The 20497-nt window shown below is 35.9% G+C and overlaps 1 protein-coding gene across 7 annotated transcripts in view; it reads left to right on the forward strand.

Moving 5' to 3' along the window:
- The window catches only part of DPY19L3 (dpy-19 like C-mannosyltransferase 3), a 44675-nt gene that overhangs the window by 14109 nt on the left and 10069 nt on the right, over positions 1–20497 (forward strand). For 6 of the 7 annotated variants that reach the window (XR_010391442.1, XR_010391440.1, XR_010391441.1 and 3 more), the window contains exons 7-16: positions 1268–1391; positions 2190–2324; positions 4034–4165; positions 5303–5404; positions 6254–6327; positions 6565–6723; positions 8246–8371; positions 8730–8841; positions 9402–9458; positions 14369–14451. Coding sequence is in view for 4 of the 7 variants with exons in the window: in XM_064519643.1 (XP_064375713.1) it covers positions 1268–1391; positions 2190–2324; positions 4034–4165; positions 5303–5404; positions 6254–6327; positions 6565–6723; positions 8246–8371; positions 8730–8841; positions 9402–9458; positions 14369–14451 (1104 nt within the window). In the remaining 3 variants the exon portion in view is untranslated. The remainder of the gene's footprint in view (positions 1–1267; positions 1392–2189; positions 2325–4033; positions 4166–5302; positions 5405–6253; positions 6328–6564; positions 6724–8245; positions 8372–8729; positions 8842–9401; positions 9459–14368; positions 14452–20497) is intronic. The other variant, XM_064519644.1, reaches the window with a different exon arrangement.

The raw sequence follows: 20497 nt of genomic DNA on the forward strand, positions 1-20497 counted from the left end.
ATGATCATCAGAAGTTCAGCTTCTCCATTCCATTATTCCTGTAGACATCTCCTGCACTAAGAGTCAGAAAAAAAGATGGCAATTGAACTGCTCTGCTGCTTCATCACTTGAAGATTTCTCAGTTCAGAGAGAAACACTAAGGAACTGGCTTTAGGCCAGCACAAAGCAGCTGGAATGAGGCTAAGACTGGTAACATAGGCTGTTATTTGTAACTTAATCAAGGAAATGAAAGTACAGTGTCAGTTCTGTCAAAACTGTTTGATATGTTAATCAGCAACTCTAAAGAAGTTAATCTGCAAGCATGTCAATTACAGCATGATTATAGGTATGTAGTAGTGAAGCTAGTGTTCTTTCTCCTAAGATCAAAGTAATTTAAAAATACATGCAAAGTTCAGTAGTCGCATCTTCATTTCATGAGGTCATCTTTTCCACTCATAAAAGATTTGGAACAGATTTGTTTTATCCAGCCTTCTAATAATTCATGGACACTGGAAGCTTGCTACCATTTTTCCCAAATAGAATAAATACATGGAATTGATTTGATAAAGACTTTTTGTCCAAATGAACTATATCTGAGGCTATGGAGTAACTCCGTTTTAGAAATCTTTTTTCTTCTTGTAGCTAAGCATGTCTCAGATGTGCTGCTTGTTTTCATTTTTAGCAAATATTTTCTCTACAAAAGAAAAAACAGTCATTTTTCCTTACTTTTAATTGAGATTTTGTAAATGACTGCCCTCTGGGGATCTTTAACTTCCTTTACATTTTTATGTTAGAACATTCCAAAAAAGATCAGAAGTTTCTGATCAGTTTAGTGGTATTCAAATCCAGTGCACTGGGATTACAGGGAAGAAATTGATAACTGTTTATTCTCATTGTGCTTTACACAAACCAAAAAATGGAGTAGAATTACTGGTTACCTGAAAACTCCTCATGCTGGATTTTGGTGGTGTTTTTGTTTTGGAATTTGTTTGTTTTTAAATCACCAAAGCTCTGCTTTGTAAGGAAGGTTTAATCCATAGCATACAATTTTTAATAGTAAGTTAAGTTAAAGTACAAGATTTGAAGTGCAAAAAGAATGAAGGATTTGCAGAACTTTCATACTGATGGTTTTTTAGTCAGACATGTTGAAGGGCAGAGCCTATATTGATAGGATAAGACAATTGTAGTTAAAATACAGGAAAACAGGAAAACATGCCTTTCATTGCAACCTCTCTGTCACCAGGTTGGGATTATTTGTTTTATATTGATTTAACTTTCTTTTGTACAGAATAGATACTACAAGAGTAGAATTCACCATTCCTTTAAGAGAGAACTGGGCACTACCGTTCTTTGCAGTTCAAATAGCAGCCATCACATACCTACTTAGGACTCATTTACAGCCTGCTCACGAAGTGAGTATTTCTAACAAGTGTGACAGTAAAACCAGTATCAGAAACATCCGGTCTGCAGCTGAAACATGAAGTGCAGATAACTGTCTATAAAACTTAAGGACAAAATACTTAATAAGCATTTATAGCAGTGGATAGATATAGATATCACTTGTAAAAATGAAAACATTAACCCGACAAACCTTCTATTAATTTAGATGTAGTTGAAATATGAAGAAATACATATGCTCAGCTTTGGAAGAAAATTAAAGGGACGCTTTTAACTTTAATGGGAAGCTCTAAAGAGTACAAGACAACAGTGCTGTGTATTTCAGAAAACATAAGAGGCTGACACAAAGCGGGTAGGAGAAAAGCTTGTAAAGCTCAAGGATTAAAGCTTTTCTTTTGATTTCATTTGTATTAATAGGAAGTTCTCGTCATCTGCAGGAATAAAAGCAGATTCATGATACAGTTGCTCTGACTAACAGTTCTGAGTCATTACTCCTCAATTTGTTTAGGTGAACTAATATTTATAACATAGTAAAATACATACTGCATGTTAATCTATGGATTGAAAGGAGCTGAGAACTCGCCATTTTCTTGCAGGTGGTATTAAAACAGTAAAACGTAGGTATAAATACAAGAACCTGGAATTCTAAAAAAGTTACCATTATCCTAAAAGCAATTATTGTAGTTAGGGAACTCACTTATGTTTTTAAAATGAATTTAAAAATAAAACCAGATTACCTTTCAAAAAAAAAAGGGTTTTCTTTGTTGAAGAAAACTGAAGTTAAATAAAAGTTTTTTCCTTCCCACTCCCAGAGACTGACACTTCTGGCTGTATTCATAGCAACCCTCCTCTTTAGCCTGACTTGGCAATTTAATCAGTTTATGATGCTAATACAGGCACTGGTATTATTCATACTGGACTGCTTTGACATGCTTCCCACAGCAAAGGTAAGATCATGATTGGAAATGACTGAACTTTTCTTTTTTCTGTCATATAAATTAACAGTTTTGGAAGTATTACATTCTTCAGTGATCTGTATGTCAAAAGTAATGCAGAATATACACTGTGCTTCTTTGATATGGTTTTAAATAATCACAGTATATTTAGTGGAAATGCAGAAATGAATAAACATAATGTACACCATTTCTGTTTTTCCAGCTGATTATATTTCATTCTGTCTAATTCAGTTAATTGTCTAATTTTATTCCAATTTATTACATGCTGTTGAAGTCTAATAGCAAGATATTTAGACACAGCTAGGTTTTGACACTATTAAGGGACCACTTTTAACCACCATTGTAATGGTGGATCTAATAAGTCAATGGTACCACAGCTCAAGCATCTCATCTGGAACTGGCCGGAAAGAAATGAAACACAAGAAATCTTTGCCTAAGACAAAGTCATAACAATGTATGACTTTTGTCCTGACTATCATGCATCCTTGTATAGGCACTGTACTGCAGAAGAAGAAATAGAATAGACCAGATTGCTCAAGGAAAGTAGTATCTTTTCTGCATTGAAATTCACCATAAAATAGCAACATTTTCACTGCTATGTTGCTGAACTGAATGAGCCAAAAAGTAAACAAGTGTTACTAGGAGGATAAGCAAGCCTTTACTGTCAATCCCAAGAAATATAAATATGCTGTAGTAGATGAAAACATTGTCTTTGAATTCAGTGTCAATGTGAAATTCTGCTGAAATTATCTTAGCCCATTTAAATACTATACTATCTGAAAAAGATTCTCGATTAAACTTTAAGGAAGGTTACAGCAGGATGAAGAGTAGCTCATGTTAACTTCTTTGTAAATTTGAAGCTGACATAAGTGTTAGTGATTGTGTTTAACTGAAAATTAGTATGGTGGCTGCATGTCAAAATGTGTGGTTTATTTAATAGTTTCTAAACTCCTCTCATTATCTGCAACATGTAAGCTGAAGTTAGCAATTAATGTGACTAATCAGCTACCTTGAAGTTTGGCCCATTACCAACTTCATCTTAAACTGTTCTAAAACGGACTTACTGTACCACTGTTGCTCCATATTAATTTTCCAAGAAGTGCAACTTAAAACTGTTGGAGTTTATTGGACCCTTTGATATTGACTAGATCACTGCTGTAATACAGGACTGAACTCGGGATCTGCTTTGTATCAGGTAAAATTTGTGTTTCAGTACCACTGCATCAGAAGATCAGCTGTTTCCTAGGGCATACATTCAGCTGAACATTCATAATAGTGTTTTAGTATAGCTTGATAAGACATAAAAAAGTTATGCAGAAATCGCTAATGTTTGATTGCTTAGCTGCACTGAGTTGTAACTCTTGGGTCATAAAGGCTTTACAGGGGCTGCAGAAGCACTTCTGTGACTGAAAAAGATACAAAACATCCCCAAAATATGAAGTAATTAGCTTTTCCTCACTCTGCAAGTGTTCAACATGTCCAGTTTGTTATAGCATCAGGCTTCCATAGCAAAAATATATTAATCTAACAACTTCTGGACATATATAGAGAAAGGAAATGGTAATGGCTATGAGCATAACAATTTAGTGCAAGACAGTATATTTTTGTAAAAATATTGTTGAAATAAATAAAAAAATATTAAAGGAAAAAGAGCTAAGGCTGTAAAGTTTTGCAGGCATAAAACATCATTGTTATTACAGGTTACGAGGCTCTATATCATTCAAGTTTCTGGATTACTGCTAGTCTGTGTCCTGCAGTTCTTTAATTCTATGATTCTTGGATCATTACTTATCAGTTTTAATGCTTCTGTCTTGATAGCAAGGACAATTCAGGTATGTACTAAAATATTTTTGAAATAGTAAATAAACAGTGAGAGAGTGAGAGAGAGAGAAAGAGCAAGAGAGAAGTAATTTTCAAAATTTCTCCCCTTGCATGATAATCTTAAATTACTAATGTTAATTATAGGAATTACTGTAGAGTAAAGGAACAAAAACATTGCATGATCAAATAATAATGAATTCAATTACACTAACTGCAGCATAACTGGGTACATCACACTCCATAATTCTGTGATTGCTATTAACATTTATGATTGTGTAAGCTGCAGGTTGGTTCCAAAAAAAAAAAAAAAAAAAAAAAAATTGCAAATGGACTTTGTTTCAGCAGAACTTGTCTTGGACTTACGAATACACCGCCAGCAAAATATTCTATGAGAAGCAGGCATATGTCAGATTCATTTTACTGAAATTTGTTGTATCCCTCAAAGATTAGGAATTTTTCCTTTGTTTACAGTTCTCTTTTTTCTGATACTGGTCATTGTTGACAGCTTCCAACCGGAATATGTGAATTTACAGAGCTATCTGTGCTGTGTCGCTCTCAGTCTCTCTGTATCTCCTTTTAAAATCAGAACTGTGTTTTTTATAGTTAGACAACATCTGCACATATTCCAGATTGCCTGTAAGCAGACAATTGTCAGATCTGGAGCTTTGAACTGGAAAATTGCTCAAAATAGTATCACCTGACAGTTATAATCAGAACATGCCTTTGCCATATTTAGGTGGAAGATCTATCAAATAGATACATGGAAAGGCACACAAAGCTGTTGAAATTGGGGGAATCCTGGATCACAACCACTGTTGTTTCACTGGGTTTCAGCAATTGTGTGAGCATAAATGGGGCCGTCTCTGAAAGATGCCCATTTGGCTAGTTGTAAGACTCAGCCAGATGAGTAAAGCCAGACAGCATTTATGACTTTGTCCCTTCAGTTTCTGAGAAGAAATGTAACGGGGGGTGGGAAGGGGAGTCTGGATACTTGCTTATGTTTAAATTTTTTGCTTACATTAGCTTAACACAAATTTGATCCTGTTTAGACCTAACAGATAAGTAATTTCAAATGCTCTGTGTTGTCTTTGTTCCAAATACGTACAAATCCCAAGTATGTTAAAATGCTAATATATTCTTATTTCTAGAAAAATCTAAAAAAGGGAGGCTTGCTTAATAGGCTTGGGAAACTTTTCCTCCATGTACTATTCGTCTCATGCTTGACTCTTCTAGTAAACAAACTCATCAAGGTAAGCAAATCATTTTATTGTAAAAATTATACAAATTTATTATATTAAAAGCTATTTGTTAAAAGGTCATTTACAATAATGTCTTTAAACAAAAATCTACAGTGAGATTCCACTGCATTTGAGAGAATAGGCTTTAGAAATTGAAGACTGCTTTGTTAATCTTTTTTTAAAGCATATATTCAGGAATATTAGCATAAATTAACACTGCCTAATCAAATACATACGCATGTGCATATCTTGGAAGTTCACCTGCAGTTTTATGGCAAGTGTAGATCTGTCCTGCATTATGATACTGCTGAGCATTTGCAAATTTTTTCATCTAATTCTATTTACTTTTCAATGAATCTACTTAAAAATGAGTACTTGTTATAAAAATGATGTAGAATATCCCATACTTTTATTTCTGTCTTGTGCAGAGAGATCTGCAGACATTAGTGACAGTAACATTTTTTTCTGCTTTTGAGTTTTAGTCTCTACAAGAGATTGTATATACAGCAAATTAAAATTTAGTACACATTGAAGTATCACAGTAAGATGTGATAAGTCATTGAACTCAAACATAGTTAAAACCAACTTGTCCTGGATAAACTTTATCTGTAATTAAAAAGACTACCCTAGTAATTTTTTTTTTTAAATAAAGGTGAATAACTTGCCCTTCAGACTATAGCACTGTGATTGCAAACTGAATGCTTATGGTGTACTTTTGGTTGCAAAGCTCCACATTTCAGTAAGCCTGTGTTGATTCACAGTTTCATAAAAATAATGATAAAAAACCCAAAATCTGTTTACTATGTGAAGTTTAATCTTTTTATAATTAGAATATAATTACTATTTTTTTTTCCTTCATAGAAAATTCTAAATCTTGAGTCAGATGAACATATATTCAAATTCCTGAAAGCAAAATTTGGATTTGGGGCAACAAGGTATGATATGTTCAGCTGCAATTTTAATTTTTTGTATGGCTTAAATAAAACTTGCAAGTTGTTACTCATTTAAAAACTTGGTCGTAAGTCATAGATCTTTACCTTATGTTTATGTCATATTTTCCTCCTAATCACATCTGTGGCTTCATTATTGCTTGGAAAAAAGGAAATTTTCATCGTTTTTGGCATCAAGTTATGAGATACATGATGACAAGGATTGGTTTTTTTTTTCTTTAGAGATTTTGATGCTAACCTGTATCTTTGTGAAGAAGCTTTTGGTTTACTACCATTAAATACTTTTTCAAGACTCTCGGATACATTACTTTTTTACGTCTACATATTTGTTCTCTTCCCTATGACAGTAGCAGCTGCAATTGTTGCCTTTCGGAACCTCAGGTACAGTATGTTTTAAAAATTCAGATTTTTATCACTTTTTCTCTTCAATAGGCTAAGGAACTGACAGTTGAATGCAGTAGCATGCAGTTTTTCTTTCCACAAGTACTGAGAAAACAGCAGTACGTGAGATACACAAATCAGGGGAAATAAATAACTCTCTATTAAAGCGAAAAAATGTAAAGTATGTTTCAAGATTAAACAACAACAAAATCTTTCCTAGATTTCTCCAAACTCTTTTGCTCGCTGTGTGTCTGGTTTTTTTGTTTTGTTGGAGGGAAAAAAAAAAGTTCTTTCATCCCATTTCCCCTGTGCCAGGCCCTTCAGATTAAAGATCTCCTCTGGAGATATCCTTGAGCTGCCCAGAGGTGAGCTAGCATAATCCATGCTGAACTCCTTGTGATCTGCATAGAAAGCTGGGACGAGTGGCAGACTGCAGCTTTGCTCCACCAGCTGCCACCTAATGGTAGTCTCCCTAGCCAGATAGTCCAGGTGCTGCTGTAATCAACTTACTTTTAGTCTATAGGATTCAGAGGAATTTACAGAAGACTAGAAGAAAATGAGTGCTAAACTGTTATTTTAAAAAAAGTAAATGGTTAATTGTAGACCTCTCAGTTTTACATTGAACCTGGCCAAAAATTAGAAGGGATGATGTAATTTTCCTTGAATTTTTCATTAGTCAATTTTTATGTAACTGATGCCAATAATTACAGATTTTATGGAAGACAGGATAAGAGACAAGAAGACAAGGACATGGGGATATTATTATGCTCCTAAAACTATGGTAAAATAGTAGTTGTGAAGTCAGCCATCTGTAAGGCATTTTGTACCATTTAGCCAAGCTCTGCAAAACTAACTGCATCAGTCAATTTAAAAAACAAACAAAAAAGCAGACTCTGCAGCTCCTCATTTTTGTAATTGTGAATACAATCTCAAACTTTACCCTAGTTTTTAAACACTGCCCAGTTATCTCAATTACCTCCACACACAAAAAAAGAAAAAAAAAGGAGCTTTTTTCCCTGACCAGCCTTCCACCTACATCAAGCAATACTGTCTACATCAAGCAGTAACCAGTCCTTTCAGCATTTCTTCTCTGTAAGCTAACTCCATTCTATGACTTTAGTAGAATCCAGGTACACCAGCACAGCCCACAAAATGCAGTTAAGTTCTTCGCTTGCATCAAGAGCCCTTTAATAAGCCCTGTGAGATTAGGTGCTGCAAGCAATAAACCAAGCTGTTCAAGCATGCCTTTCTGTAAACATTTTTATCTGGTTTTAAAATAGCTCATTTAAACCCATTGCACTTCCAGAAAACCAGCCATGAATACCTGATACTGTATCAAGTTAATGCTATCAGGCTTAAGTGTATCATAGATAGAGTATTCCCTACTGGAAGAATAAATGATTGTAGACTGAAAGCAACAGTATTTCTCTCTAGCATCAGAAGGATAGAATACTTTTTAAAATGCATACAACTATACTGTTTGAAGTGTATGACATAATTTTTATTTCTTTTATTTAATCAGTGGTTCAACTAAAGTTGGAAAATTCGTGGAAAAAATGGAAGACTGGACAATAGCACTGAAGCCTGGGGCTGCTTACAACTTAATTCACACAGTTCTTTTTGGATGTTTGGCATTAAGCACAATGAGGTATTCTTTTTTAATCATTTTACTGAAAGTTTTTGCAAACAAACGAATAATTTAACAAGAGTATAAAATATGCTGGCCAGAATCTGCTAAGGCCTTGAACCTTCCTTCTCTCTAGCTAGTCCTGGTGCACTACTTCTAGACTGAGACACTTCCCTAAAGTCCTGCCACAAAGTGTTTAGGAACAGAGATGTGCTCAAGAGTTCTTGGGAAAGTGCAGAGTTGATCTTTTACTCAATTCTTTCAGTGTCCTGAAAGTCCAAGAAAGTTGTGTTCAAAATTTCTCTAACATAACTGATCTCATCAACACAGTTTAGCAGAGCTCCAGATAATCAGCAAAAACTTGTCTGTATTCTTCCAGAATGAAGTACCTCTGGACATCCCACATGTGTGTTTTTGCATCTTTTGGTCTGTGTAGTACAGAAGTATGGGGACTTATCCTGAAATGTGTTCGTCTCTACACATCACAAAGGGTTAGCACTATACTTACTGCATTTTATGAAATTCTGTTTGCTCCAAAGCTAAAACAGTCAAGACTCAGAGTTATAAGCCATGTATCAAATGAATAATGTTTTGTAGTCCCCTTAGGCTAGATATTTCTAAAGTGTATTTGTATAAACTAATTTTAATAAGTGAAATGTATTTTCTAGTGTTTATATATTAAACAATTCAATTTGAATACACTAGATGGCAATATAGATGCAGCTATGAAAAATAACTACAATTTTACTGAAATATCTTAGTTGCTATATAAGAAAGCAGCAGCTAGAACAGAAATTTACACTCCTGTACTGAATGATACAGTGTCTTTTTCATTTTGTAGTTAAGTATGCAGATATAAACTATCGGTTTGTGGTAGGTTAGCTTTTCTGTATATTATGTTACTTTTTTAAATAGGATTTTCTTTAAAACAGAATTAGAATAGGATCTTAAAATTCCACTCCATGACAAACTTACCTGGTATCAATACATTAAAAATTAAGTCTATGCAAATAAATGTATCACCAGTGTTTATTTTTGTGATTTCTTTTAGACGTGTGTGATTAGATATTCTCTACCAATAATTACATTACTGTACATTTCATATAAGGTAAGATTTTTTTTTTCTCTGAGTATTCTGGCATTTTTTAGTTGTATAAGATTTTCCTTTTCTGCTAAAGGGATGTTGTCTTATATACAATTAAATACAACATTTATAGCTGAATTTTAAGAATTATGATAGCCTGCTTAAATTGCATATGCATTTATGCATACAAAATTGTACCTAAAGGGTCACTTAAGCTCATGTGATCCAAGACGTTTGCTCACAGATAAGTGTTTGTCTAGTTGCATGTGTAAGTTACCAGGTGTGATTTATATGCATAATTTTCTGAAAGGGTAAGCTGTCTGTTCCAGTTTTAACTATAACTTACTAAATTGCAGATAAGGTACAGATTGTTAGATTGTGTAATAATTCATTGTAGGAGCAGAAATAATCCTAATGTTCTATACTAATGTGCCTTATCTGATACGTTTTAAGGTAAATGTACAAAATTATTAAACTAGTCAAATAGTTCTGTTATCTTCAGTCTGTCCCAGAAGCAAGTGATTGTTATAGTCAATTTTTTATATGAAAATATGTGAAACAACATATTTATGGAACACCAAGCTAAAATAACAACATGCTCAAGATTTAGTCTGTCAGTCTGTTACAGCAGTAATGAATAGGCAGACCGTTCTTTCAATGTGTATTTACAAAGACAAAAAAAATTCAGAAGCCACTTTGATGCAGAAATTGTTTCTGTAATACCTAGCAAAAGATAAATTTTCCATGAAATCATTACCTCCACAGAAACTCAAGGTGAACTTTGTTACTGAAGTTAAAAAGGTAGTAGTGAAGCCTAATAGTTGAGAAAGCTGCTAATAGACTGAACTTTGGAAGTCTGTTGGGTTTTTTTTCCCCCCTTTAAAATAGGGGAACAAAATCAAACAGAAAAATATAACAGTTTATCAAGTAAAATTACACTGAGGTATTTCACTTAAGTTTCCTTACTGTTTTGATGGAGGACTTTTCAGGGATTTCCCCCCCCCCCCCCCCCCCATGCTAGTTGGGGAATTCATCTACCCATTGTCATCATCTTCATCTCTGAAACGGACTGAAATACTGCCATTTCTTTTCACGTGGGTGGTGGCGAGAGCACGACATTCTCATAGATGGTCAAATGAGAGATATCAATTAAGAACCTTCCAACCCCTCTTCATGAGCAGATCTGAAGTTCCTGAATCCTGTCAGATTCAATTCTGAGGTCAAAAGAAATCACCATGGACTTTTACAGGCTTTTGTTCAGTCATTAGTTGTGCTTGGTCTATCTGAAGATTTTTGTGTTTCTTCTAAATATAGGATATAAGAAACTTGTCACCTCTTAGGGAATTTTTTGTCTTTAAAGAGTCAGTTCTTACAAATACAGCTACCAGATGAGTGGATGTATTTGGGTATGTGTCTTTTCTGCAAAGCTGTTAGAGCTAGTGAGCCTTCAGGAAAGAAGCCTATCTGACACGCTGATAAAACTTGTCATCAGATTCTCTGGCAATGATTGGAGTAGAAATTCTTACCGAGAGAAACCTAGAAACCTTCCATTACTACTGTGAGACTAGGTTTATGTATTCTCCTTCCAAAACCTTTATAACCAAACTGACAGCTCAAATAGATTTTGCTATCAGAGACTTACTTGTCTCCTTTCCAGATAAGAATTCATCTGTTCACGCACAATGGATGTTCAGATTGCATGGGTATCTTGCATATTCAGCACACACACAGTCTAACTGGCAAGCATGGCTAGTTTTCTTGAACTAATAGTAAGCAAACCTGTATTCTGTTACCTGTTAGGGTCACATTTGTGAGAGGAAATATGCTTCAGTGCCATTCCTCAAAATAGGAGTTTTATCCTAATCCTGAATAAGCTAATGAAAGCCTCTTTTGAGGCATGTGGTTACTACAATCCCAGATACGTCACTTGAAAAATAACTTACTGGGATGCAGATGCAGCAACAACACTAGCTAGCTTTCAGATTACACATACAGCATGTTTCGAGTCCTGCAAGATACATTTCTCTTTACACAATTTTTTTTCTTTAGAACAGCACAAAATCTCTCTCACATAAAGTGAAAGTTCTGGAGTATTTCCATGCGTACTTTAGCTATGTTACAGATAACCCATACGCACATATACATACATATGTATATGCAGTACTAAACATTCTTTACATTTCACTTCACACTCTTTATATATAGATTTCAGTAGTATCAGTGTCCCCTGCATTTAACTACTCAACACAATAACGTCCACCAAATTGTGTTTAAGTGAATCAGTCATTTCTAAATAAGTTGTTGGCACTTAAAATGAGTTTGTGAGCTTCAGCAAGTCTAGAGTTCCTGTTTTTTGCCAAATAATTTTGAATTTTCTTTGCTGGTAAAAAGGCAGTTTGAGGAGTTACGTGAATGGATAGTTTATCTTCACCATGGCCAAGTACTTTTGCTCCAGTCAAAGGTATATATTTGTGGCAGCACATAGCTCTGCTCATGCTGATCATCTGAACAGTCAATCGTATCTTTGGCTATACAGAAGTTCTTCATGCACGTTCTTCATGTACTTTTCGTTTGTATTTTTAAGCCTAAAGTTTGTAAACAACCCTTGTTTGAAAAAAAAAAAAAAAATCCTTGACAGGCTGTAGAAGAAACAACTAAAGAAAATGGCAAGCCCTTAAAATTTTTCCATTCCAGACAGAAATCCCTGTTACTAATTTAAGACATCTGACAGACTTTTCCTGGAGACTTGCCTCCAGAGACCAGCACATTACAATTTCGAAAGCTCTTTTACATATCATTCATTATTCTGTGTAATTTGTCATATCCCCCTTTAATTAAGGAATCTGATATACATAATCTGTTTTTGATATCCCTTACGTATGTGTCATGATACTGCTTTTCGTGCTCTGACATACGTCATTTACAACACTAAATCGTTGTATCAGTTCCTATGCTTTAGTTTGCATTAATCGGTATTTATTTTGTCATTGTTGCATTTGGATCTCCAGGAGTTCCTCAGTTTTCTCTAGGCTTGACTAAATATAGCATTATCTGAAAACTTTGCTACCTCAGAATTCCCTTTTTAAACTCAATTATAGAAAGCTCCATTACCAAAATTTTCCTCTGGTGAAAGGCAGCTGTTTCTATTCATTCAAAAGTTGCAGTAGTGTCACATTGTGACTTGAAAAACCTATATAGATTAGGTATTGCCATATAATAGTCCCAGCATTTAGTAGATAATGCAGCGTCGATTTGCAGTAGATTGCAGGGCAGGTTTACAGCACAACCTAGAAGCAAAGCAGAGCGCGTTCTCTTCCGCCACTAGTCTTGAGGAGTCCAGGCAATCTCCGCTCCAAGCTCTCAAAAGATCTGGCCAGCTGGGGCGGCTCAGCCAAGAGGGGAATCTTTGATGCATCGTGACATTCTACAGCCTCACTTCACAACTGCTTTGTTTCTGTGCTAGTCTCTTTTGAGGGATCTTTCGAAAAGCAGAAATCTGTCTATTGGAATACTATAGTACTTTTCAAAACTTGCACTAATGCTCTGATAGGGGTACTGCCAGATCCCTAGACCTTTTAGGTGTTTCTCAGTCTAACAGTCAGTATAATTTTAACAGGTATATTAAGTAAACATTTACACGAATAAGTCCCTTGACTGGTCCAATTATATCTACTGCTCTCCAGTCTTCCTACGTAATTACAGTTTTAGTGAAAGAATACTTATTTTTGCTAAGTAGCACAGCAGCATCATATTCAAATTCTTCTGAACTCTTGGATGAGTACTATCTGGATTGGATGATTTATGGCTTATGTGATCACAAGGGTTTTCTTGTACTTTTTCCTGTGACATTTCACTTTGCAAGCCAGGGATCCTTTTTATCTAAAGAAAGCAGGTTTGCAATAGGTTTCACCACCACATTCTCTCTGATGCAAAGCAGTCAGTTATTAGCATTGTCATTATCTTTCTTAATTGCTCCCTTTTGCCCTTGAATACTCACCTGCTGAAACAACAAGAAACCCTTTAAATAAATCTTTGTTCTGTTTGCTGGTTGGTTGGGTTTTTTGTTAGTTTTTCAAAATCCATTTCAGTCATCATTTCCTTTCTTCATATTTGATTTAGGTATTCTTCGTCTTTGGTAAGTTTTGAAATATCTGTTTTCCCCAAATAGTCTATTGGATGTTACTATGCAGTCCTACTTTTCTTTTTTTGCCTTCATGGTTCTCTTTTGAGTCAACCTTTTGGAATGCATTGGTGGCATCCACAGCACATCTAAGGATTTTAGGTTCTGATACAGATTTTGGGACATTTTCTACATCCCTTTAGTTGTAAGCTGCCTTTCTGAAGTTAATGGCACCATATTAATTTCTAGTGCCTTTTCTCTTGCCATCATAGTCATTATTTGATGGCTTGACTGTTATGTCTTGAACTGTTACATGTTGCATCTTCCTCTTGGTTCTCTTCTTAAAACTCAATCAAGAAATAACTTAAAACACTTAAACTTATTCTCCAGTCAGGAAACTGGAACAACTTGTTGTGATGTGGACATAATACACAAGAGTAACATTCGGTAGCAACTTCTAGTTTCCCATCGAGTTTAAGGTATACTCTGATAACTAGCTCAGAGAATCCTGGGACCCTCCAGTGAGATGTGCATCCGAGAAAAGCTGTTCTCAGGCTCCCCTCAGCTGGTCATTCTGTTCCTCTCTGGTCATCAAGCAGGAGCTGCAGATCAAGCTTCAAAACTGTCTATATGTATTGTAATGGCAGTCACACATCCTTCATAAGAAGGGTAGATATGTTTATGACTTGCAACTTATCCATGAGCCGGACAAGATCAGTTGCCAGCTGAGAGGAAATAAAGACATCCATTCCAACATGCAGAGCTTTTCTCGTTCATTCTGCCTTCAGTTTGTTTTATTTTGCTTTCATTTTAGTTCTGGCCAGGAATAATGGATGAACTGTCAGAGCTGAGAGAGTTCTATGACCCAGACACTGTGGAGCTGATGAACTGGATTAAGTAAGAGGATTTTTTTCTCTATTTAGTTTAAATGCTATTTATATAGATTTAATGTTCTTAGTTATAGTGCTCTTCTATTTGTCACAGGTCATCAGTGAACTCTAGTGACCCGTGGGGATAGTTAAGGAGGAATGGGCTACTTAGAGGTTAGCATATTAATGGCTGTGGACAACAGTTAGATGTAGTCTTCCAGACTGCTCTGGTTCAGTATTGTGGCAGTGTATTGCCTGTGTGTCTGGAACCAGTTTACTCCACTTGCTCCCATGAGCACACTTAGTTCCCAGTTGAAAGAGGTGTCAGTTTAGAGGTGTCAGGTTTCTTCCATAATAATTGTATCTACCTCTTTACAACAATAATACTTTGCATTGAAATAATTTCCCTCTCTGCCTCCTCCATCAGATGGCCTTATCTTTTCAACTTTATAGTTTTAAGAATCTTGGATGTACAGAGTTGTAGAGCTGGAAAATCTTTACTCTGCAGTCTGTTTTTTGAACTTTAAAATAATCCAAGTTGTTCATACTTACAGAGTACCTTGTTGTTACAAGAACATGGTGATTCTGGTGTGCAAAGTGGATGGAAATCTGAATTCAGAGCTCTCAATATACCTAATTACACTGAAATTAGAATTAATCCCAATATGTGTTCCGAGCCTTGAAACAAAATATTTGTAATCAAATTTGAACTTCCCAAGACACAGCGTAGGTGCAAAGTCTGTATCAGGAATATGAATTAATCATTTCAATCCCCCTCATCAGTTATGCTTTCTCACAAAGTGTAGGAAAGTATTTATAAGGTGTAAACAGTTTGGGACACTGCATGTAGAAGATCCTGAGAAAAGGGCCAGGTAGAGCATTCTCTGGAGGACTGTGAACTTAAAGGGTATGTTCTGTGAAATAAGGTCACCGCTAAAAGCTTTTAGGTTAAGTTCTGAACAGAGATATTCCTGGGAGTTGAATATATTTGGAAGGTGTTCCCTTCTTGAGGAAAATATTCTGAAAGGAAATCTGAATTTACTACATTTAGCCCTGAACCGTTTGAAATATTTCCTTGGAGCACTGTGTTGTGTTTTTGCATACAGTGAACTTAAGTGAAACCAGTCAACCAGCAGTTAAAGCCCATTCCACCCAGAGCAACATTTTTATGCTCTGTAATGTTGTATTTCTTTAGTCCATCAGCCAGGAGTAATTTACAAGCAGGATATATGGCAAACCTTCACTGACTTATTTTGAAAGCAGGCCATGTTTTTTCCATCATTTAATATCTCTGCAGCCATATTGACATGTTCTCGTGACTAATGTTTACCAGCCAGTTCCATTTAGCACTACTGTTTTATTAAGAGATGGTAAATGTCTGATAGTTCAGGTCTCCTGTGTACAATATATGGAGTTATATATAGATTTATACATAAAATATGCATGTGGAGTTATTCCCAGCCATGAACTAGATTTGACTGGATCCAATGAGAATAATTTTTCTTATATTCTTAGTGCTGAGAATGCTAAACTGATGCTTGTCCTCTTTTCATTTTAAGTCATGACAGACAATTACAGAGTGAAATTTTCTCTTTAGAATTTATTGTGTTTAGAAGTATTATTCATGTAAAGAAAAGCTAATTATCTATGCATTAAATATCAGTCAACAGAAATTTATGGTATGTTCCTCAAGGTGGGACTCATTTTCTTTACTTAAATTTTGATGTGTAAGAAAAATACTTCACTGTACTAACACTTGGTAGTTCTGCTATAGTTAATGATCTGTCAAGTTTGCATTATGCTCCATTGGTGTCAGGAACTAATTATTCATTATTAACACTCAGTATGAGGAGCTCCAATTTGTCATGCGTAGCACTGAATTAGGAATAATTCATCTGTATTGCAGTCTCTCCACATCAAGACAACCCTTCTATCTGCTTAGATCTCAATGCATATTAACTTTTCCAAATATACAGTCTGAATAACAGCGAACTATTCGTCTGTCCAATGTAAAGTGTCTGCAGAGTGTGGGGGTTTTTTTGTTTTGTTTTGTTTTTTAAAACACTATTCCATGTACTAAAATTACCACAGCAGTTCCAGGAAGTTTTACTGGTTTATATCTTTACAATAAAGTCTTTGCATAGTATTGGATTGCATCTATTATAGAGCACAATTTTTGTTATAATGATCTTATTTATCCCAGTCTCTTGCTTTTTTCTGCCAACCACCTCACCTTTAATGTATTCTAGTTCTACCAATGATGCAGGATAGTTCACAGCTCTGGTCCCACATTGGAGAGCCATAAGCATAGAAAAGCTTGTTACAAATCTCAAACTACAGCCAAACCAGTGGAAAAGTTAACTGAAACTGAGATTTGGCAGAGCATGATTGTGTGTCAAGTGTATTTGATTCAGGTGTGGGGGACAATCAGACAAATTTTTAATTATAATGGAGACACCACAGATTTAAAAATAAGCAGCTAAGGTTACAAAAATGGAATACCCATGTTTCAGTGATGGTTCTTTTATTCATTAATTTCTGCTAATGGCTATCTGTTAATTTCAAGCCAAATATAAATTCTGACTCTTCACTCTTACTTACCTATGTGCCTGAAGTATGATCTCAAGGGTAATCATACCAAAAATCAACACATATTTCACACTTCAAAAGTAATGCTACTAATTCTTTTAAATACTATTTCTTAAATTCTTGGGCTTATTGTTTGTGATTGATTCTTGATTTGTCAGTAAAATTCAGGCATGTACTTAATAGTGCCTTAGGACTGGATTTATATCCACTGTGTAGGGGCACTCCTTTATGAGAGCAAAATGTGCATGCATGAAATTGGGGCTGGGACTGACAAAAAACATATCCTGTTGCTCTCTGTTGGTGGCTATCTTTTTCCATTTTTGCCATTTTCAGTCTTTCCCAACCGGAGAAAGAAAAGAACCTTGACAGTTTCACTGAATATGCTTAACTGCCTGTCATTTTCAGCTAATCTTGGGATATTTTAATATTGTATTCTGGAAATAAGACTTTTTAAAAAAAAAAAAAAAAAAAAAAAAAAGATTCTCAAGTGCCATATTGGAGAGGCCCTTTTCAGAATCTCCTTCTCTCTGACCCCCTTTGCTTTGTAGATTCCTATCACATTCAGATGCTAGTAAAAGAATAATTTGAAATTTGTCAGATATTACAGCTTTGAAAGCTGACTACAGAGTTCAGCTTTGGAGGACTTTAATAGAAACAGCCATTCTGTTTCTAACGATGTAACTTATCATTGCAGTGTTTGCCATTCCGGTAGGGCTTCCTTAAAACAAACTCACAATAATTCTTTAGCAACTTAATAAGAGAAAGAATTACTACTGCTTTTTAAAGTTTGTGTAAGTAAAGCATAGACCTGTAATTCCTGTAAAACACTTTTCTTTTTAATGAGTTATTCTTCAGTATTTACATAATTCTCTACATTCTTAAGCGTAGATTTAAAAAAGCTTCACACATTACATTATAGGGCTTAGTTTACGCATTAGTTCAGCTGTAATTAACTTGTTGAAAGCTTAGAGCTTCAAAAATAAATGAGATTATTTGTTCAAAATGCCATCAGGTCTGCTTGGAATGACATTTAAATTATATAATGTAAATCAGTTTGACCTGTAAGTCCTTGTCATTATTTAGTGACATTTCGTACAGAATAAATTGTTTTCAGGTTGGGCAGTGTGGTATGGAGCTCGGCAGAAAGCTATAAAAACAAATTATCCTTTCATTTTATACATCATTTGTTCAGACATTTTTAAAAATTGCTTCGTTTTTCTATAATAGAGAAGTGTCACTCAGTGGTTTGAAGCACATTAGCTGCTGTGGATACAGACCGCGGCAGTCAGTGTCTGACTCGGGTGGGAGCGGGAGAGAAAGATGCTTGCGTGAAACACAGGAATCAGGCTGTACCTGAAAACTGTTAGTTAATTGTCAGGTCTCCCTCTAGTGGCTGTTTCAGAAGATAAAAACCTGGTAACTGCTACTAGCTCACGTTCCTTAAGCTAGAAATAGGAAGGGCAGGCATCACGTAAGCTCAGCGTCGGTTCCCCGGTGCCCCCCCAGCAGCGCAGCCCAGGGCCAGGTTCGGTTTCTTGGCGTTACCAGGAAAGCGCAGGAGAAGAGCGCGTCCGACAGCACTGCTGAGAGCCACCTGCCGCTCTGGGAACCATCCGGGCTGGCCCCGGTAAGACAGGGGCAGTGACATGTCTTAAGCTGCATCATGTTCTGCGACTTCATACGTGTTACCCTGAGACTCAGGTTTACGTCTGCCTTTCCCAGGAAGGGGCAGCTCTGGGCTCCCTCCAGGAGCAAGGCACGCAGGCCGCTGCTTCGGAAAGCAAGCGAGGGGCAGCGCTTGCTTCTGCAAGACAGGCAGAAGAGAAAGTGGTGCCACAGCTCTCTTAACACCTGCCAGCTAAAAAACACATTCACCCACAATTTCACCTCTTCTGGGCAAGAGCAGATGCTCTTAGAAAGGGGAAGAACTGAACCTGAATCTTCATCTTTGACAAAGATTTTAACCAGTACATTATGGAAAAAGGTCAGAAAAAAAAAAGGCAGCTATTCCTGCAGGCTATTTGGGGAGATTGGTTTGGGTTGTTTTGTTTTGTTTTCCCATTTTAAACAAAGTTTGATCCTGCGAGTTTGCATTATACTGGGCTCTTCAGGAACGATATGTGAAGGATTGCTTGATGAGGCCAAGGCAGGAGATGAGTACTGCTGAGCATTACAAAACTTAAACTAACCTTGAACAGGCACGGAAACAGGCTTTTAGCACCAAAGAACTGTGCTGGAGCAGGCATGACCATACCTGCATATGGAAGGTGCTTTGAGATCCATCACTTTCTATTTAGGTGTCTGAGCTCTACCAAGCCCCTCTGTGAATGTAGTCCTTGCTCTTTTCAGCTTGGTCTAAAGAATTGTGTTTTGTTGCAGGTTCAGGGATCAGTCGTAGCTGACAGCCTGTCAGGGACATTACGTATGAGTAACATTGAATTCTAAGACTAATTAATTCATTTCTTTTGATGAAACACTCAGTTCATAATGCTTATGGCTTTGAATGATTTAAGTAGACAAGAAATATTAAAGAGAGATTACATATTTTCAGAATTTAAAATGAAACTGGTTTTATAAACTGCTGAAAAACTAGTATTTCAGTAAAGTTAAACTGGCATATTAAAAATACTGTCTCTGTCCTCTTCAGATAGGAAGGGTTTGTAATAAATATTAGTTCATTTCTAAGCATTATCTTGTGGAAGGCAATAGTGAAATTTAATGCTTGGTCTCTTAACATTTTCAAGCCTATCATGGAGCTTAAGGCAGACCAAATTTATAGCTGTGGTTTCAAAAGGCTTCTAAATGCACCCTGGCATGTCGCAGTCATGACTATCCTAGATGGATGTGTGTGGATTTTAGGTGTCTATTCACATTCCTTTAAATTTCATTTTACTTTGTTTAATGTATAGTTCTTTCTGTTGTTTCAGTCTTTCCACAGAACACCCTTTGATTACGTGCCTACTGATCACTAGATACCAGCTAAGCAATTGGCATACTATGACACATTTTTATTAGCCTAATTATAGTAGTCTGTACTGCCTTGCATTTTTGCTTTGTGTCTCTCTGCTGTGTCCTACTGTTGTGTCTTCTCATATATTTTAGGTTGCAAACTCATGAGGGTGGGAGGCAGAAGTCATTTTTTCATTATGGGGATTTAGACAATCCTGAAATACCAGAACTGTCATTTAGATAACAGTTCCGGGCAGTGGCTTGGATTTTAGGTGAGATCATAACAGCAATAATTAACAGTATTTCTATCTAGCATCTTCTGCATCATTCCCCCACAGCCATGCTTTTTGTAACTAGGGTGACTTTTTTGGGGACTGTACTTTATTTCTTTCCCATGATTATCCAAATAGGAAGATCAGTCTGTCTCACACTAGGAAAATTTTTATTCCATTCGTTTTCCAAGTGAATGCCAGGACAATACCAAGAAGTGCTTGCATTCAGATTAGCTAATCTGTTTTATGTAGAATGTCTCATAT

This window comes from Dromaius novaehollandiae, chromosome 13 (genome assembly GCF_036370855.1).
Source record: "Dromaius novaehollandiae isolate bDroNov1 chromosome 13, bDroNov1.hap1, whole genome shotgun sequence".
In the NCBI taxonomy this organism is placed as follows: Eukaryota; Metazoa; Chordata; class Aves; order Casuariiformes; family Dromaiidae; genus Dromaius; species Dromaius novaehollandiae.